The sequence below is a fragment of the Chlorocebus sabaeus genome, chromosome 9 (assembly GCF_047675955.1).
Source record: "Chlorocebus sabaeus isolate Y175 chromosome 9, mChlSab1.0.hap1, whole genome shotgun sequence".
Lineage (NCBI taxonomy): Eukaryota > Metazoa > Chordata > Mammalia > Primates > Cercopithecidae > Chlorocebus > Chlorocebus sabaeus.
The window spans coordinates 128,660,537-128,681,819 of record NC_132912.1 but is presented as its reverse complement, the minus strand read 5'-3'; the positions used below and the strand labels follow the sequence as shown (position 1 = coordinate 128,681,819).

At 43.5% G+C, this 21,283-nt stretch overlaps 1 protein-coding gene across 1 annotated transcript in view; it reads left to right on the top strand.

The window, feature by feature from the left end:
* ADAM12 (ADAM metallopeptidase domain 12) overlaps positions 1–21,283 on the top strand; it is a 373,095-nt gene that overhangs the window by 279,566 nt on the left and 72,246 nt on the right. Inside the window, exons 9-11 of the mRNA XM_007964392.3 lie at positions 3,255–3,424; positions 6,311–6,395; positions 10,666–10,814. Of these exons, the coding sequence (XP_007962583.3) occupies positions 3,255–3,424; positions 6,311–6,395; positions 10,666–10,814 (404 nt within the window). The remainder of the gene's footprint in view (positions 1–3,254; positions 3,425–6,310; positions 6,396–10,665; positions 10,815–21,283) is intronic.

Sequence of the window (21,283 nt, the reverse complement as noted above, 5' to 3'; positions counted from 1 at the left end):
CTTTCTTTTTTTTTTTTTTTTTTTTTTTTTTTTTTTTTTTTTTTTTGACAGAGTCTTGCTCTATCCCCAAGGCTGGAGTGCAGTGGCGCCATCTTGGCTTACTGCAACCTCCATCTCCCAGGTTCAAGCGATTCTCCTGCCTCAGCTTCCCGAGTAGCTAGGATTACAGGTGCCCACCACCAGGCCTGACTAATTTTTGTATTTTTAGTAGAGATGAAGTTTCACTATGTTGGACAGGCTGGCCTCAAACTCCTCACCTCAAGTGATCTGCCTGCCTCAACTTCCCAAAGTGCTGGGATTACAGGCATAAGCCACCATGCCCAGCCTCTGTATATTTAATTTCTTAGGGTATTTTCACTCATGTGACAGTTTTCTTTCCCTCCTGTCCCAAACCAGTTGCCTGAAAGATGCAGTTTCCCTCATTAGACCCCAGGGGATTCTGCCTCACTGTTTCTTCCTGAAAGCTTCCAGTGCAGTGTCCCTGGACTTCCTATATGCACCACTGCTTGGCATTTCACTCTATTGGAGTTAACTGAACTGACAGCTCAGTGTGCCATGCCCTAAGCTCCTGGTGACCTCTGAGCATTTGGGTAGCAGGGGCGAGGGCATCCTAATCTTTGCTGTCTCTGCCACTGCCGGCCCAGCCCACAGCAAGAGGCAAGCAAATATTTGTTACTGTTGTGTAAACAGGTGAATCACTTCAGCTGGGTCTCTGACATATGTCCACATATGTTCTGGGCTTTGTAAGTCAGGCAGGCGGCTGCCAAGCTCCATTTGTACTGCAGAGGGCCGTGAGCTTCTCTCTGGGCCTGGGGTCACAGTGGGCCATCTTGGGAGGGAGTCTTAGCGCTCACAGAAGACAGCAGTGTTACCTAGTGGTTTCAAACATGAGCATCAGGGTTAGCTGGCCTGTGTTCCAACCCCAGCCATGGAGTCACAATCTTAAGTCACCTGACTTCTCCAAGCCTCCTTGTCTTTGACTATAAAATAGAAATAATAATAATTCTAAACTCATGGAGTTATTTTCAGGATTAAGCCACAGCACAGAAACCACCGTGGCATCATGTCTGTGATGCAGTAATGCTCACTAAACATTAGCTGTGGTGGTGGTTATTAGGAAGAATCAAAAGGAACCCGTCAGCAGCCCTGGAAAGAACTTTCAGAGCAGGCAGTAAAGGCATCATGTATGATGACTTGATGTGAGTTTAGCGTATATAACAGTCAAACAATGGCACTAATTTTGGAGAGGGGAGATTGTCTGTTATATTACTACTAAGTATGAAATCTGTTCTAAGGATGTGGTTTGAAAGGCCTAGTAGGTGGAAATGCAAAACCCATCATTATCATGAAAAGCTCCTTGATTAGGAAGAGCAAACCTAGCACTGAGGAATGATGACAATTAGTCCTTTGCACACCTTCATTACTGCCTCCATGCAACACTCCTGGGAGGCAAACCTAGTGTCTTCTTCCCAGATGACAACCCTGAGCCCACGCAAGGTGTCTGACTCCGAGGACGTCTCTTAGCAAGCTGGTACACGCATCAGCATTGGATCACCTCCGTTTCTGCTTTCTGATCACTGTTACCTTTGTATATAATAGAACTGAAAATGTAATCTCTCAGTGAACAGCAGCCAAACATGTGCACTGAGAGTTCCAGAGCCAGCCAGGAACTTATTTTTGCCCCGGAAGCCTGGGCTGGGAGTTTGCAGGTAGATGGCGTGGGTCATGCAATTCTTGATTGAAAACAAACTGTTGGACTGTGTTGTAGTCATGTAATTGTCTCGTTAACTCATTAATGTAATGTCTGTAATTGTGATCTGTTTGAAACCAAGTTGGACCAATGCAATCCGCATATATTCTGCAATGCAGTTTGTACCCCGGTCATATTCTCCTGCTAACCCAATGCTCACCAGATGACTGTGGGGACCAGCAAGGGAAAAGCTGAGCTTGCCTTATGTGGGTTAGAATCTAGGGTCAGATGTTCAACTTTGAGGATTTTCTTGTACTTTAGTTCACCATGTTGGAATGGTGCCTAACTAGCAAATGCAGAACTTCTATAAGTTTTGTTATTGGCCAGATGCTTCTAGCAACTTAGAATAGGACCTGCTTTTATCTGGTGCTTGGCTTTGGTTGCTATCACTAGCCACCCTTTTCTCCTTGGCTACCTGGGATCTCAGAAGATGAGGGCTTTCTCCCTGTGTGCTGCCTCATACACCACGGGCATTGAAAGATTTGACAGCCAATCAGGTGACACCATGTCCTCGCCCCCTCAGCCATGAGTACAAAGCCATCTCCTTGTCTATGTGATGCCTATGAGGACAGTGGGTAGGTCATACCTTTACCCTGACCACTCATGCTGGCCCTCTGAACTCCTATGAGACAAAGCCATCCCTTAGTCCCTGGAGGAGTTGCTTTTCTCTGCTCTGACCCAGGATGACCTGCCTGTAGGTGTAGTCAGGTATGAGCTGTAGGCTGAAGTCAGGAACACCCAAAGATGGTGGGGGCAGGCAGGGGAGTGAGAAGTCTTGCTTTCAGTAGTGTGCCAGCTGCTTTGTTTCACAGGCCCGTAAAAGAGGAACTTCATTTAACAGATCTTTCCATGACAGTGCTGATGAGCTAACTTCTGGCTGTTGGGAGGACAGTCATTAATGTTCCTGAAGAAGGACTCTGTTTATGCCTTTGTTATTCTGAAAGATACTGACTTCTTCATTTCATTAAAACCTTCTACGTTGATTATAGGTGACAGAATATGATAGTGTTGGCCAAGGCTGAGACTTTGCTGAAAAATTAATACAGATTCATTTTCAGTAACTCACAAGCAGAACATTTTGCTCAAAATGAACAAGTTATTGTCCTTGGCAGAAGCATCTGAAAGATCCTAATTCACTTATTGTTTCACTCGCAGTGGATATTCACTGGCCATCTTTAGCTACAATATACATCTGTATGCACATTTTAAATCACCAATGAATCATTTGAAATGAGTGCTTCCATACAAATGAGAGCAGACAGTACAAAGCTAATCACTTCAGCATCTAATTGGTCAACCTTCGAGAACCTAGTTAACGCATCACTTTGCATTAGGCACTGCAAATATTTCTTAAATTCCAACACCACAGGAACCAAAAAGCACAGAGATATTTTTCTCACCTGTGTCAGTGAACCTCAAATAACGCAAATCTGTTCTAATTTTCATTTCAAGTTTTCATTAACGTGATCCCAACTCCAATGCCAGTTTTGCCTGTTTCGCCCAGTTTTACAGACCACTGAACATTCGGGTTGTGTTGGTAGGCGTGGAAGTGTGGAATGACATCGACAAATGCTCTATAAGTCAGGACCCGTTCACCAGCCTCCATGAATTTCTGGACTGGAGGAAAATGAAGCTTCTACCTCGCAAATCCCATGACAACGCGCAGCTTGTCAGGTAAAGAGTTCCGTCTTCTGTCTGCTTAGAAACAAGAGTGCCCTCAGCAAAGCCCTTAGTTTCACCTGTACAGCCCTGGGAGCTGCCACCTTTCTGCAGAGCACACTGCCTTGTACAAGGGGCTTCTCAGCTCACACCAGGGGGGTAGATGCCACCCTCACCTGAAACTGAAAGTCTGTTAGAAAAGTCTCCCTCTGAACACCCTGGGAAACCTGTCCCTCTACAGAATTTTCATTTCCTTCTTCCAGAACCTGGACATTTTATTCTGTACCAATTTTTCTGATTTTAGCTGTGATGTAAAGTTGTTCTGAGTAGCCTATTTTTTTGTTTTGTTTTTTGTTTGTTTGTTTTTGAGATGGAGTCTTTCTCTGTCACCAGGCTGGAGTGCAGTGGCGTGATCTCGGCTCACTGCAACCTCCAACTCCCTGGTTTAAGCGATTCTCCTGCCTCAGCCTCCCGAGTAGCTGGGATTACAGGCAAGTGCCACCACGCCCAGCTAATTTTTTTTTTTTTTTTTTTTTTTTTTTTGGTAGAGACAGGGTTTCACCATGTTGGCCAGGATGGTCTCGATCTCCTGACCTCGTGATCCACCCGCCTCGGCCTCCCAAAGTGCTGGGATTACAGGCATGAGCCACCACGCCTGACCAAGTAGCCTGTTTTTAAAGATTCATCATTATTAGTGGAAAATGCATGTTTACACAAGATCTAAGGACAGTACTTTGGGTGAATATTGTCAGATTCCTGGAGGGAAAAAAGACTTCACTCCTCCTCCTGTTGTGGCTGTGACTCTTTGGTTTTCTAGATGAGAGACTATCAGGAAGTATAGCACATTTACCTTGTGTTCCCTCTTTCAACCAATATGCATCGAGTACCTGTTAGGAACCAAACAGTGTTTCGGGGGCTTTGAACACCGTGGTGACCAACACTGTAAATCTCCCTGCTCTCAGAACTCTCCACTCTACTGAGAGACAAGAAGAAAGAGGACAGTTTCAGTGTAATCAACTAGAAGATGATAAACTAAGCATAGCTCTATTATAACTATAGCACAAAAATTGGTGGGATGTTGCAGATGCCTTTATACTTAAAAGGAACAATCTTACAACAATCTAAATAGGTATGAAGTAGATGTTTCTAGAAGCGACAATTTTTTTTTTATTATACTTTAAGTTCTAGGGTACATGTGCACAACGTGCAGATTTGTTACATATGTATACATGTGCCATGTTGGTGTGCTGCACCCATTAACTCGTCATTTACATTAGTTATATCTCCTAATGTATACCTAATGCTATCCCTTCCCCCTCCCCCCACCCCATGACAGTCCCCGGTGTATGATGTTCCCCACCCTGTGTCCAAGTGTTCTCACTGTTCAATTCCCACCTATGAGTGAGAACATGCGGTTTTTGGTCTTCTGTCCTTGCAATAGTTTGCTCAGAATGATGGTTTCCAGAGAAGCGACAAATTTTTATTTAAATCTTTAAATACTTTGTGCCACTATTCTTTTGTCGTCATGTGGCTTATAGCACAGAAAAGGACACCTTCTGGGACAGAGACTCTCTCCCTTGACAAACCCAAGGTAGCTATTGAACATTTGTGGAAAGTTAAAAAACCAGTCCTACCCCATTGTCACTTTAGAAAATGCCTACGTCTGAACTGAGGCTGTTGGCATTCCTTGATAATTTACTTTGGCCGTTTTCACAGGGGTCCCCCCTGCCCCCACCCTTGGATATTTGTGGTTGCCTCACGTTTTATGCATTGATTAGTCTTGAACTACTAAAAGTACATTTTGTGTATTTCGAGTCAGAGTGTTTTGATATTTTTCCCAAATGGAGTCTGTCCAACTTGAACATCTGGAAATAAATTATCATCTTATGTAACCTTATTATTTATATACGTGTATAATTGTATCTGTTCATGTAGTCTACATAGATGTAAATAAAGGCGGAAATTTCTACTACTGTAAATATAAGTATAGTGGGATAGGTAGATAGAGAGGCAGGGAGGGAGGGAGGAAGAGAGGAAGGGAGGGAGGGAGAAGGTTCTATATATACTTACCACTTTCTGTTCAATTGACCATAACTAAAATATCTAACTTTTCAAACAATATATCTGTATACATACATGGCCAAGAGTATTGGTAAGTCATTTGACTCCTTTAAAGGAAATTCAACAAATACAACGTTTTCTTTTTCACGCATGAGGTTGGAATTAACAGCACTTGTGTTCAACAGACCCTTGGTGTCATTAGAGTCATGATCAGGTTAAGATTCCAGATAGAAGGACAACTGCATTGAAGCCATGAAGTCCCCTTCCAGAAGCTTCCTGCCTAGGTGCCAAGGTTTTGCGGGTGCTCACTTGTTCTACACTGGCTCCAGGGTTGATAATTTTCCTGCCAATTTCAATTTTGCAAGCTATCTCCGCAGGACATTTCGAAGGAGTTTTGGTGTCTGGCGGAACTGTAGTAAGTTATCCAGGAAAGCAGTTAAGCTACAGGGAAAATCTAGTAAACCATCTAATGCATTTTTTTTAGTTAACAGTGATTCTCTGTGACTATTTTCAGCCTTTCCATCAGCAGACATTGTTTAAATGGAGCAGCTTCCTACAGTCCATTAGGAAATAGGCAGATTACAACTCATAAGTACAAAAGTAATAACTGGTTGTCGTCTGAGTCTTGAAAACAAAACTCTAAAAGATGATGGAAACATGATGCAACTGCAGAAATAAAATTTTCAGGGAAAAAAGATAAAATCACATGTGAATATACCCTCATACAGCTGTTTTTATTTTTGCATATTTTATTGCAGGAATATCCAACAGAATTTTTAAATATTAGAGAATGCCCCCATTCTAATTTGATTAAAGAAAGTCCTCTCTTTTATTTCCTAGTGGGGTTTATTTCCAAGGGACCATCATCGGCATGGCCCCAATCATGAGCATGTGCACGGCGGAACAGTCTGGGGGAATTGTCATGGTAAGCCAAGGGCATCGGGAGCTGGTTCCCCTTGTTAATGATTCCCCAGGAAGTCACTACTTTTATCAGACTTTGTGAAGATAGATCCTTTCCTTTAATGCTTTTTAGATTTAACTCTGGTTTTACTCTAGCTGTATTTATAATTTTATATATCCCACAGTATTTTAGGAACTGTTTAAAAGCAAATTGCACACAGGAAAGGTGGGTGTGTAAAATATCTCTGCAGAGGCAAGCCTACCTCTTTTATGGAGAAACATTTTCAACCGGGACTTTCCAAACCAGGAATTCCAAACCAGGACTTTCCTCCCAGCACTGGGGTGAGCCAGGGCATTGGGGTTGCCCTCATCCTGCAGCTGTTGGGACGCCCTGTGGTCTCACCAGACATTCCCATTTGAATTTTTTTCTGATGGTTCTGTCTCCAAGCCCAATGGCCCAAAGTCTGAGGTTTTTAGCTCTTTACCACTGCAAATGCTTTACATACCTTCTGGCCAGTATACACTTTGTCTTTAAAATAACGTTATTCTTGGAAGTCAGAAACCCAGGTTTATTGCTTTACAAGGATCATTTTGTCATGTATAAGCTATATATGTTTGGGGAAGGAAATACAATGGGAAGACTATTTGGGACTCGTTATGAATGTAGGAGGGAGGTAGCTTTGACAGGCTTGCCCAGCAGGGGGCTTGTGCTCCACTTCATCAGATAATTAAAGGAGAGGTTTTCACCCTATGTTGTCCCCATTCTGCAAATTTAGTGTCTCCTCCGCACCAGACCTCAGACAGGGAGTATCCTCAGAGACCATTCCTCCATCTCCATTAAACAAACAGAACCCTGCCCTCCCAAGAAACTGTGAGTTCCTCCATGTTTTTTGAACAGAACATGTGTGAATGTTCGGTTGTATTACATGGTGGAAGGAGTTATGTTCTGCTGACGATTACTTTCTCTCCACATACTGCCTAACCAGATCTTCTTCATGAATATACGGAACCAACATTTCCCTCCTCTCTGGGTTCAGAGAGTGGTCATTCATGTAAGCCTGCACTAAGTGTCAAAGCTGCGTGGAGGGATTGCCCCCGCTTACTGGTTTCTGGCTTGAGCGGTGACTCCCTTGTTTTCTGTGGACCTGGAGGCCCTGCATGTGATCTCCACCATGGCAGTCCTTGGCACGTTTGGTTTTTGTTGATGCCAGGTTCATTTCAAGTCAGATCCCAACTCTTATTTTTACAGAGCAGACTGCACATTTTTAAGAGGCATAATTTTCTGTTTCATGGTTCCATGGTCTGTTGCTACTGACTTTGCCACTTAAAGTTGGCATCATATTTTTTTAGAGCTGAAACTCAGTTCTTCATAAGCGTGGTAAGTTCTGCTGCTGTGCAGTGCTGAAATGGGCCTATAACCCCTGTCACCATAGTAAGTGGCTTTCTTCAGGGCATGTCCCTTATTCTATTTCCATACAAGCATTTGATCAAAATTCCTTCTTTAGAAGCATACAGGGAAGCCTATTTTTTAAAAGATATATGAAAATGAATGTGGGAAATATAAGGAAATTTTGTGTAATGCAATAAGAATCAAGTGAAGATCAAAGTTAATTATCAGGAAATATGTTTTAACAATTTGACAGCAGCTAGCATCATCCTTAGACACACTGCTTACACGTACTACATATAACAGAAACATCAAATAGGATAAAAATGCCTCAGCACCTTTGATTTCTACAAAAGTCATGAAATCAGCAAGATCAACATCTTGACTGGACCTAACACTTCTAGACTCACTTTCTTTTCCTGTGTCTCTAAAGTTACATTCACAGGCATCCCGTGTGACTATGCTTCATTCGAGGACTCACAAATCTAAGAGGAAGGAAGCAATGTAGCAAGGAAGCAGAGATCCTCATAAAATTGAAAATAGGATTGTAGTGCCATTTCTGTATTTTTCAAAACACAGCAAATCATTAATTTTAGTAACTGAAAGTCATTCCTTTATAGCTAACTGGCCTAAAACAGCCTTGATTTGGAAATAATATTAATAGCATTAATAAAGAGATTTTTTTTTTCTTACTACAAATGTAAACTGTTTATCAAGGTCTCTTAAGAGACATTCTGTTTATAATCATTGATGCATGAAGGAATGTAAAACAATCTGGCAACTAAAAACCAAGATATTCAATGACACAAAAGAATCAGAAGAATATTTTTTAATGATAAATTCCTTGAATTTTGTGCCAGAGCATGCTAACTTCAGCCCCCATGTTCTTAGACTGACTACGTTCTCTTCACCATTGTGTTATTTTTGAGAACCGATTTCCTGAAACATATTTGTAAAGATTCCTACAACGGGAAACTCTAAAATCTATACAAAGTAATTTATTAGGAATTTCATCTTGGTTCCTTGACATGCCATTGTTTTCTTAGACTGAAGGCTTGTTGTAAACACTGTCAGCACACCTGTAAGATCTTGCATGAGCACACTTTTATCCAGGAGCCTCACACAGACTGTCTGTATCGGTGTGCTCTCTGAAATGCAGTATCATATTTGTTTTAGCCCATTTTCTGTTGATTCTAACAGAATACTTGAAACTGGGTAATTTATAAAGAAAGGGAATTTATTTCTTACAGTTACAGAGGCCGAGAAGTTCAAGGTAGAGGGGCACACCTGATAGGGCTTCTTGTGGGTGAGGACGCTCTGAAGAGTCCCAAGGCAATGCAGGGCATCACATGGCAAGGGGGCTGAACGAACTAGCTCAGGTCGCTCTTCTTATGAAGCCACTGGTCCCATTCTCATGATAACCCATGAATGCATTAACCCACTAGTCCATTAATCCATGAATGGATTAATACATTATGAGGGCAGAGTCCTCATGACCCAAACCCTTATTTTTTTTTTTTTTTTTTTTGAGACAGAGTCTCACCCTGTTGCCCAGGCTGGAGTGCAATGGCACGATCTCAGCTCACTGCAAGCTCCACCTCCCGGGTTCACACCATTCTCTTGCCTCAGCTTTCCGAGTAGCTGGAACTACAGGCGCCCGCCACCACGCCTGGCTAATTTTTTGTATTTTTAGTAGAGATGGGGTTTCACCGTGTTAGCCAGGATGGTCTTGATCTCCTGACCTCGTGATCCGCCCGCCTCGGCCTCCCAAAGTGCTGGGATTACAGGCGTCAGCCACCGGGCCTGGCCTGACCCAATCACTTCTTAAAGGCCCCACGTCCAATACCGCTGTACTGGGATTAAGCTTCAGCATGCGTTTTGGAGGGAACAAACATTCAAACCATAGCAGCACTGTTTCTTGGAAAACATCTTATCTCTTTCCTCAGTAGCACAAAGCAAGATTCAAACAAGGTACTTTCCTTACTCCATGGTATACAGGCCTTTTCAGAAATGTTTATATAGGCACTGTTTCGGTAGATCGTATACACTAATTAATTTCAGTTTGTAAAAGTTAAGTAACTATGTTTTTTAGTTAATTTCTAGTATCTGTTTGAGCCAAGCCATCCAGGCACTCCACTAAGTTAGGGGTGGCCAAGTAGTGCTTGCTGAATGGAGAAACCACCTTCCACATCCAAGCAAAAGGTTAATGAACCCCCAGTCACAAGAGTCAGAGAATAGGGACACCTCCCATTTCCAAAGTCTGCCTAGCAACACAAAGGGCCAGCAAGAATAAGATATAACTGGATTATAATCTTAAATGAATGGCTCTTCAAACAGATGGCTCCGTGTGTTCAGATTTATTATGAAATATTGTGAAATTTTCCAACTATCCTTCCCGACTAAGCACACAGGAAGAGGCAGGCTCAATGACAAGCTCTTAGAGCTCATTTAAAATGTCACAAAGCGTGCTTGCACCTGTCACCTTTGTATCAGCATCATCTCAATCAAGGGTAAAATGATACTTCTGTTGTCCATGAGGGAATGAGCTTTTCCTGTGATATAGGATGACTTTTTGCTTCATTCAATGGAAGAGTTTTATGGGGCAATTGTAGGAAGCAGGATGGAGACCCTGCCTTGAAGATGTCATATAAAAACATAAAGAATCGCACGTGTATACCTGCGGCATACAGACTCCTCAGCAGAAAGGACCCCAGACTGGCTTAACTGAAGTGTCAAATTATATCTTTTTTAAGTTTAAACTAAATGATAGCATTTTACCTTGGTCCCTTATAAGGAATTACATTAAGTCAAATGTTAATGAAAGGTATATTTCTGTGGGGAGGGAGGCCTGGGAAAGAAGGCCAAGGAGACATGAATTATACACCTGTGCTTTTGTGTTTTCTTTGAGGACCATTCAGACAGCCCCCTTGGTGCAGCCGTGACCCTTGCACATGAGCTGGGCCACAATTTCGGGATGAATCATGATACACTGGAGAGGGGCTGTAGCTGTCAAATGGCGGCTGAGAAAGGAGGCTGCATCATGAACCCTTCCACCGGGCAAGTACCCATCGCTTCCATCTGCTTTGAGAGTTGTGCATAGCTTGAAGTGTGTCTTGGGAACCAGATGAGTCCCTGGTTTTCTGGTCAGAGCACCCAGGGAAGCTTCCAAAAAGTAATTCCTTCCCAAGTAGCAAGAGTGGCCTGTGCTACTCCAGAGAGCCATGGGCAGCCAGATGGCAATGCTACATGGTGTGAGGGCTGACCTCTTCCTTGAGGAATGGTGGGGATGGATGTTGTCTGTGTTTAGAAATCGCTAATTATCTTCCTGTCCCAGCAAGTGTTTTTTATTTGAGCCTGTGGCTCCAGCTGCCAGGCAGTCCCAGGAGGCAGCCATCTGAAAGCCTGGGCAGAGCGGAGATGGGCCACATGTAAACTCACTGGGCAGAGCTGAGATGGGCCGCATGTCTTTAGAGGGTGCTGGGTAGAAGGTGTTTCTTTCCCTGGGGTTGGCCCTAGGGTATCTCTGAAGTCAGTAGCTTAGGGGTTTGTGGTGTCTCTGCCTCTGACATCATATCACCTTACCAGATCTTAGAGATTTAAATGAAATGATTTATCTGCTTTGGTAAATTATGATGCTCTTCCTTATTTAATGCTTTCCTGACTCTCCAGACTTGGCTCAACCAGAAAAGAGCAAGATGGTTCTGTTATTTGGAGTGATCAAATGAAGTGGAAACAGATGCACCTTGGATTAGAGATTAGATGATTAGATTGATTAGAGATTCAGATGTGTTCTTATATCTCTAAAGAGCCTATCCCAAACTAGAACTCTGTGCTAGTTTAAGAAGATTCTCATTAGTAAGGGGAAGCATGTGTTGGATACAATGCTATCTTCTTTCTTATACCTTGAAACCTTATAAACACTGACTTTCATGGAACGTTCCAACCCAAGCTTGCTCTCTGGGTTTCCTGAAAGGAGACACTGGGATGAGAGATAAGTGCTGTGAGCAGCCGTATGACTCATCTCTGTGAAGACTTGCTGGCCAAGGGACAAGCATGGTGTGAGGGGATACCTGCTAATGCAGTTTAAAAGACCCAGTAGAGGAAGGAATTTTTAAAGAATGTGTCTGTGCTTTTTCAAGCAATAGCCTTGTGGGCCTCCTGGGAAATCGTTTGTAGGGCATTGAGTTGCCCTTGAAACAAGGACTGGATAGAACCACACAGCACATCAGGGTATTGTCATTTCATGCGAGCCATCAGGAGGCATCTTCTCACAACAAGTGACTGATTCTTCATGCTCATCGCCCCCATTTGCACAGAGCCTTCAGGGGCATCTTTCTGCTTGTGGTTCCCTCTTAAGCATAATTCAAGGGAGTCACCAAGTCTTTGTGGAGGAAGTGGTTCTGTGAGTGTGTAATGACAGAAACCAAGGATCTGTACACAAAGTGAAAGTACCAACCAATGGGAACTGAAATATTGCAAAACTCAAGATACTAACAAAAGTGTCTCTCCAAAAGGGAGGCCACCCTAAAAAGTAATATGTTCCTAAGTCACTAAAAGTGTCTGAGCAGAGGCACAATAATTGTTTGCTGGACATCTGGGGCAAGGATTTCCTTTTTAGGGTATAAGGTTGGGCCAAGGACCTGTAAATGCCTTCTGTTTCCAACATTTCACAAGCCCTGATTGCGATGCTGGGCCACGCACTGGGTGACTTTCAGAGAGTGAGTTTGGCAGGAGACTGACGTGCAATTGAGCGGCCTTCATGTTTTCTCCCCCTTGATAAACTCATAGCCATAGAAAATGCACTCTGTGTCTAATTTCCCGATCATCAAACGGGCACAAATACATTAGCCTATGGGCCTCCAGAAATGGTTTCCCATGACTAAGAAGATCATATTGTTAATACTGTTAATGTTTTTTAATTATTGATAAACCAATGGAAGACAGGAAAATCTAGATCAAGAACACTGGACTTGAAGAGATCTGGTTGTCCCCATTCTCACACCATTTAAAAAAATAATGTAGGCAGATTAGTAACCCCCTGGCTCTTACATTCCTCATCAGTAAGATGAGTGAGTTGGTCTTCATCCATCCAACCATCCATCCATCCACCCATCCACCCATCCACCCTTCCTTCCTCCTTTCTTTCCATCTGTCTCCCCACCCACTTGTTCACATATTAAACAAATATTTTTGACCCCTGTGCTTGTGGGGAGGAATGCATAGATGAGGAAGACTCTACAGCTCTAAAAATTACATAATTCTGAAGGCACAATAGCAAGGTATATTTTCTGGCACTCTATATGGTTTTATCTAAATCCTTTCCAATTGGGAAGTCTTCATGGCAGTGCTGAAGAATGCAAGTCAGATTGCCCCGGAGATATTTGAACACCATAGGTAGAAATGGTATTGTTAAGAGCTCAGCAAATCATTTAAAAGCCTTTTTTTCCCCTTACCAGGGGTTTGCTAATAGCCTTTATTTGATTTATACCATATTAGCAATTTCTGAGTTTTCTCTTTTGCTGAGCTTGTGCTTTTGTGTAAATCTTTTCTATTTGCTTCTCATTTATGATCCCACATTCCTGTCCAGAGAGTGGTGTTTTTAATTTTCTCAGATGGAAAGCAACTTCCTAAGCAAGTAGGTGAATTAATCACAAAAGCCCACAGTGAGGGGGAGGTTGAGCGGCCCAGTCAACCCTCAGTCATCCATCACCCGTGGTGGAGATTTCCCGGCTGCTCCGGTATTATCTCAAAGTGGTGGTTCTCTTACTTCATAGTGTCTCCGAGAGAATGGGAGAATGGACTCAATGAGATCACATGTCTGTAAATTGTAAATCATTCCACAAAGGTGGTATATTATTACTTAGCTTACAGGGATGTTGGAATTATCAAAAAGTTAAAGACTTTTTTCAGAATTCCTACTCATCATTGCTGGAAAGACTCCCAGTGCCCTTAGCAGTCACTCAGCAGCATGTCCACAGTTCCTGTGTGATGGCTCATTTTAAACTGGCCCACATCCAAACACCAGCCTGCCTCTGTCTTCCTCCTCCCACCACTGATGGAGGCTTGGGGATGTCAGTTAAATTCAGTCTCAGCTCCAAAGGTGATTCAGAGACGAATCAGTAACTGCTTTAATGATATTAACATCTCAGAATCAAAAAGAACCAAGTATTGTAGATGGCTTAAAGGCGAAAAGTATATCCCCTCATATACCTTGTTTATTCTTTATCAAAACATTCCAAAATCCTAACTCTGACAACATTAACCAACTGCTATCACTGACAAATGGGACCTGAGGCCTGTAAATACGAGGATAGAGTCCTATTTCAACTTGAGTCTTACGTGACTTCAGTTGCACATTGCAGGGATGGTTGGAGGGGGTTCCTTATGGATTGTATCATTAATTACTGCAAGGCTTTAAGTGTGTGTGAGAGTGTGTGTTTTATGTCTCTGAACATTTAAGACCTGTCTTGGAAGTGACTCTTTGGCAAAAGCAGTATCTGGGGATTCATGTGGGAGTTTAACTCAGTTGAGTTTATCCATTAATGAGCTCGGAGTCCTTGGTCTTAGGGAGGTGAGGGTTACGTATGCTGCATTTATAGGAGTAAGAAAATTGTGAATGATTTGAACACTCATAGCAAAGAATATTTACCATAATAGTAAATGTCACTTCCTAGAGTAGGAAAAAAGGCAATATTAACATTCAAAAAATTACTCTTACAGATTCCTTTTTTTTTTTTTTTTTTGGCAGAAAGTTTTCTGTTAAATGAGAGTTGGAAGAATAGGGCCATCTCCTCAGGTGGGGCACGTGAATCTGCAAGTCATATTCACTGAGTACCTGCCACTGTTCCACACTGACAGGTGTTAGGGACACAGCTGTGAACAGGTCAAGCATGTTTCTTGCCTTCATGTAACTGGTGTTCTAGTGGTGAAAACAGCTGAAAAATAGAAAATTTAAAACTTGCAGTTTGGGCCAGGTGCGGTGGTTCACACTTGTAATCTCAGCACTTCGGGAGGCCAAGGCAGGAGGATTGCTTGAGGCCAGGAGTTCAAGGCCAGCCTGGGCAACATAGCAAGACCCTGTCTCTATTTTAAAAATAAAAAAATAAAAGTAATAAATTGCAGGTTGGAAGGAGTACTGTGAAGAAAGCAAAGGAAGAGGACAAAGAGAGGAAACATGGACTGGGGGAGCCCACTTTAAGTGGGGGTTTGAGGGAGGCCAAAAGGAAGACAGGGATGGAGAGCCTGCAAAGCATGGAAGGAAGGGAGTTCAGGTGCAGGGGACCATGGGCCCGTGGGCACTGTGGGGACACCTGGCTGCCAGGAGCCTTGGGGCTGTGGGGGGCTGGAGGGAAGTGATGCTGGGTAGAAATGGAGGAACCGGAGCCAGCAAAGCCCAGTTGGCCAGAGCAGGAACGTGGATTCTTATCTGCAGAGCAGCGGGACATCATTGAAGCTTTTCAGGCAAGATAGGAGTATGATCTGATTTATCTTTTAAAGTTTCTTCATTTTTAAGGAGACCATGCAGCCTCTGAGATACTGTAGTTTGCCAAGTTAAGGGGTTTTCTGTCTGTACAAAGAAGAGGGAGGCTTCCTGTAGAAGAACAAGTAATACTGGTATATGAATTCTAGTTTAATTTCGGTGTAATTCATAGGCATTTGGAAACGATGAAAGGAAGGGTCCTTCACTAGCACACTAGGTCCTCATCACGCCACGCTCCACACTCCCCTCTCCAGCCCTGTACACTTGATGTAAAATCTTTCTTTTGGTTTGAGATTTCTTTTTCCTTTTCCTATAGTGAGCATCCTTTAAGGATTCTATGTCAGAGAGCCACCAAAGAGCACATTCACATTTTCTCTGTATCTGAAAAGAATTGTTGCCACAGTTGCCACACAGATGCTGAAATCAACAGTTTGGGCCTGTCTGGGTTTTGCTAGGTCTATACTGGTAAATGGCTTCAACTGATGAGCGTGTCTCCAGCTGCCAGCTAGGAGTAGGGGGAGGGGAGCAGCATGTTTGTGTGGTGCATTTAGGATAATGTAGGATGAGAAAATAAGCAAGTGAGGGTTACCCCTGCTCTCCTGGGGTGCAAATCATTCACATTAAGCTGAGGTCAGACCTTCTGCAGTCTACACCCAAATCAAATAACCACATTGAAGGAGAATGCGTTGCCATCCTACTTCCCCACAAGCATGTATAATTGGCCCATTCAATTCTGTTTAATTCTATTCAGGACACATTCGTGGCACACCTGCCTGGACATGGAACACAAACAGATGTGGCCCCAGGTCTAGGTGGCCTCTACCCAGGTCAGCTTTCTCTTTTATTTCTTTTTCCTTTTTCTTTTCTTTTTTTTTTTTTTTTTTTTTTTTTTTTTTTTTTTTTTTTTTTTTTGAGATGGAGTCTTCCCCTGTCACCCAGGCTGGAGTGTGCAGTGACACAATCTCGGCTTACTGCAACCTCTGCCTCCCAGGTTCAAGCAATCCTCCCACCTCAGCCTCCCGAGTAGCTGGGATTACAGGCACACACAACCATGCCCAGCTAATTTTTTTTTTGTTTGTATTTTTAATAGAGATGGGGTTTCATCATGTTGGCCAGGCTGCTCTTGAACTCCTGACCTCAAGTGATCTGCCTGCCTCGGCCTCGCATAGTGCTAGGAATACAGGTGTGAGCGACCGTGCCTGGCCTCAGCCTTCTCTAATGACAGCAGAGAAGACAGCAGCCCCTGACTCAGGACAAGCTCGCTACAGGAAATGAGGTCAACAGACAAGCAGCTGGCCACCAGTCAGAGCAAAGCCACTCATTTACTCGACTAGTATTTACTGTGCACCCTCTATAAGCCAGATCCTGGGGAGCAGATTCGGAGGGGGCACAGAAACACGAGCAGGATCCTTGACTTCAGGGACCTCGCTGCAGGGCACCTCATCAGATCTGCTTACACAATCCTGGGTATCAAGCATCTTCTAGAAGTTATTTCAGTGTGGGCCTCTAAAAGACAAAGAGAAAAATCTATAACAATAATGCCATTTCACATCTTTTAAAAAGCGACCAATAATTTATTGCAAAGAGGGAGCAAAGGTTGGAAGAGGCAACGGAGAGAGAAGATATTCTGGAATAGAGTCCAGTCTAAACCGATCTCAGAAGAATTAAATGCAGGCTGGGCAGACCACTCCCTGAAAATTCCTACCTCACACTGTGGGAAAACTGGATTTCTCTTGGAAGAGATTTCTGCCTGAAAAGGTGTTTTAAGAGGGTAAAATGAACTGCAGTTTTCAGTGAAAAAAAAAAAAATCCTCCAAGGGCTTTGGAAGTGGTAAGAATTGATAGAAGTTCGATGTAGCGGGAAAGTCCACACTCTTTGTAGAACTTGCTTTCCTGAAAATCAGTGTACAATACATGTCATTAGAATTCTCCCTCGAACGTTAGGTGCTGTTGGAGATCATGAAATACATTTGTCGTGCTGGAATTTTACCAAGATGGAATTATTTTCCCATCTCAACTCTCCATTTGAGAGGGATAATTTTTTTTTCTGGATGAAAAGTTTAAGAAAATCTTCATTTCCTTCCTCAAAGTATTAGGTGAAAAAATGGAAATCTTTATCCGGAGAGAGAGAAAAAAGGAGGAACAGCTACAGAATGAGGAGCTCTGGTAAGATGAAAACACTACTGGGTAGAATCAATCTAATTACTCGGCCAGAGTAATGGAGCCAGCTGTACCCCGACATTATCACAGGGAAAAATGAACTGGCAGGAGGGATTCTTGAAAACAGTTCAAGAAGGACGCAACAATATAGACCCCTGTTCTTGTTTCTTCTCCATGTAATTAGATATTGCTCACTGGAAAATGAAGGAATTTGTCTGCAATTAATGCCGTTAGAATATGAAAAGCTGCAGCCCAAGGTAGAATTGTCCTCCCCGTTAAGCTTACACAAAATAGAGGTCAAGCTTGGGAGGTTGATTCTGCGTGGCCACTGATCCTCGAACATCCGATTTAGGGAAATGAACGCAGACAACTGACATTGACCCTGGAGGATTGCATTCTTGGTGTCCTCTTTCATCGATGAACTTTTTAAACTTAATTTTATTGTTTTGAGACTGAGTCTTGCTCTGTCACCTAGGCTGGAATACAGTGGCACGATCTTGGCTCACTGCAACTTCCACCTCCCCAGTTCAAGCAATTTTCCTGCCTCAGCCTCCCGAGTAGCTGAGACTACAGGTTAATGCTACCACACCCAGCTAATTTTTGTATTTTAGTAGAGACAGGGTTTCACTACGTTGGCCAGGCTGGTCTGGAACTCCTGACCTCAAGTGATCTGTGAGCCTCTGCCTCCCAAAGTGCTAGGATACAGGCGTGAGCCATGCACCTGGCTCATGGATGAACTTAGTGAGATGGGCATGACTATACCCATTTTATTTTATTACATATATATATATATTAAAAATGTATATGTGTGTGTGTGTATGTGTGTGTGTGTGTGTGTGTGTGTGTATATATATTTTTTTTTTTTTGAGACAGAGTCTCACCCTGGCCGGAGTGCACTGGGGCCATCTCGGCTCACTGCAACCTCTGCCTCCCGGGTTCAAATGATTCTTGTTCCTCAGCCTCCCAAGTAACTGGGATTACAGGCATGCACCACCACACCCAGCTGATTCTTTGTATTTTTAGTGGAGATGGGGTTTTACCATGTTGGCCAGGCTGGTCTCAAACTCCTGGCCTCAAGTGATCCACCTGCCTCAGCCTCCCAAAGTGCTGGGATTACAGGCATGAGCCACCGCACCTGGCCAACTATGCCCATATTACTGGAGCTCAGGATATTAAATGAACTGCTTGCATTTTTCCAGACCGACCTAAGTAGAAGCCCCAGGACATAAAGTCAAGCGGCCTCCCAGTGTGTTTGACACATGGAAGTGGCCGTGAACACATTTGGGCTTTATGTGAAAACTAAAGCTGCCTCAGTACAGAGCAATGTCCCTGTGCAACCTCTGGGAGGTGGGAGGTAGCCCCATTTTTAAGCCATTTAATTCTGCAAACCTCCTTCAGTTTATGTTCCAACAGCAGAGAATGCTCTCCTGTCACTGGCTCGTTAACCCAGCATTTTATTTGTTGTAGAGCATGTGTGAAAACATTTCAGCTGAAATCCTGCCAATCCTACAATCCCCCTCCCACACACTTATCCCCATGGCTTCCTCCTCTCCCCAGGCACAGACCACAGTGTGGGGTAAAGGGTAATTTCTGGACTTCTCTACAACAGACAATATCCAAAATGACTCATTTTCAGCTCCACAAGGTCAGGAATTTGTGTTTTGTTTATTGCTGAACTCCCAGCACCTAGAACAGTGCCTGACATATAGTAGAACTCAATAAATACTTCTTGACTGAAAGGATCCATGAGTGGGTGGGTGGGTGGGTGGATGATAGATGAATGGTTGAGAGGAAAGAAGGAAGGAAGGATAGATAAATAGATGATAGGTCAGTAAATGAATGGATAATGGGTGGGTGGAATGATGGATGGATGGATGGATGGATGGATGGATGGATGGATGGATGGACAGAAGGATGGATGGACAGAAGGATGGATGGAAAGAAGGAAGGATGGGTAGATGGATAAATCGATGATAGGTAGATGGATAGGTGGATGAATGGATAATGGGTAGGTGGAAATGGATGGATAATGGAGAGAGATGGTACAATGGACAGATGGATAGACGTTGGCTGGGTGGATGGATGGAGAGAGGGAGGGTGAGTAAAGCACAATTAGATAAGTGCAGAGTGAGGTTTTCTCTTCCCCATCTGTGTAATGTCAAAATCTCTGGGGAGAACGCACTGAGGCCACTGTCTTTTGTACTAAATCTAGCAATTGCAGCAGCAGCATTTTCATTTTTTGTTTATTCCACATCATTCTACAATGAATTTACAATAGTTTGCAATAATACACACAATAAATAGAAGAAAATAAAAACAAAATAGAGCAGAGAAAACCCAGATAAACAGGAGGCGGAGTCCACTGCTTTTCTGTACATAATCCGTGGAGACCTGGGTGAGGGGAACAATTTCAAACAGTAGAATCTTTCCAGCAGGGACTTCCCCTGAAAGCCTTTGCTTAATTTAGCTAAAGTGGGAGGAGAGAGATCAAAAATTTCAAATCTAAAAGCAGTTGTGAGCATAAGACTTTGTAGCACCACTTTCCAGTTTACAAAGATCTTTTGCATCTCCTTTCTTTGTCACAGCCCTGAAAATAAAGAACAAATATAATCATCTCCATTTTACAGGTGAGCAAACTGAGGCTCAGGAAGGCCAAAGGGCCCACAGGTGGTCAGGGTCATTCTGGATCTCAGCCTACAGCCTCAGGCTCCTGATCCATTCTTTGGCCTTTCACTGGGTACCTGTGAGCCTTTGGCTCTCAGGCATTGGGATGAGCGGGGGGGTGGTTGAGAGGGACAGCTCTTTCTCATTCTTGAGTTCCACATTGCTCTGGTGGTAACTTTGGTGTCAGTTGCTCAATGGGGCAAGAACTGGGCACATGTAGACTTCAGCCCTGGTGGCAGGCTTGGAGATATCTACCGTGACTGCTTTTTCTATCGTATTTGATTAGAAGCCTCTACCCTGTTACAGACTTGCTAAGTCATCAGAAAGAACTAACGTATTCTGTGCAGGTCTGTCTACTGGGATAGGAAGAAAGGGTGGCATCATTTCAGACATGCCCACTGTCCCTTATTCAGACACTGCATCTGTCCATGTCTACGAGAGTCTGGTCCCCCAACAACCCCCACACAAAGTCAGCAGTCATTTCTTGCAATGAAGCTGAGTAGCTCGTCTGATACATGGCCCCTGATGGGCTGAGGTCCTTTTAATGTAGACACTGTGTCCCCTGCCCCTGGGTTCTTGGCCTTTCAGGACTTGGTTCAGGAAGAAATAGCCATCATAGCTCAGAAGTGAAAAGTCCACTTTCTGGTAACATCCAGAAGCTTCCTGTACATGTCTCAACTGACCAGAGCTCAGCTGGTATCTTTATTAAAAATTCTGGGATATTCTAGTTGCACTTTAATTGGTTTCAGGGAGGAGGAGCAGAGGTCAAAGTTCACAAGTTAAGACCATGAATTATAATGTGCCGCAGATGGCTATATTCTGGGGCCCACGTGTTTGCTATTAACGATGGAAATAGCCTACTAAGGATATTTCTGATCATTTGCTCCTGGCCTGGTGGTTTTCTTAGCTTTCTGTGGTCCATCTGGTTGGCCCACTGGGTCAGCGTCCAGTTATAAGGCAGTCACTTTCTGTTTCTGGAGTGGACGTGAGGATGGATTGCCCCATTAGCCTCAGCCTCAGTTCTGTTCTATCGTTTGAGCCTGTGTGCTTAGTGCTGTGTCCCCGTGCACCGCTGGGCAGGCAGAGTGGGCTGACTCAGGCCCAGTTCCCTCTCCCATCACACCACGAGGAGTCACGAGGCTTTTGAGGTGGGGCACCTATTTCCCCTGCCTGCAGATCATTAGGGTCTGAACGGGCTCGCAGCCCTCCTCAGGTGTGCATG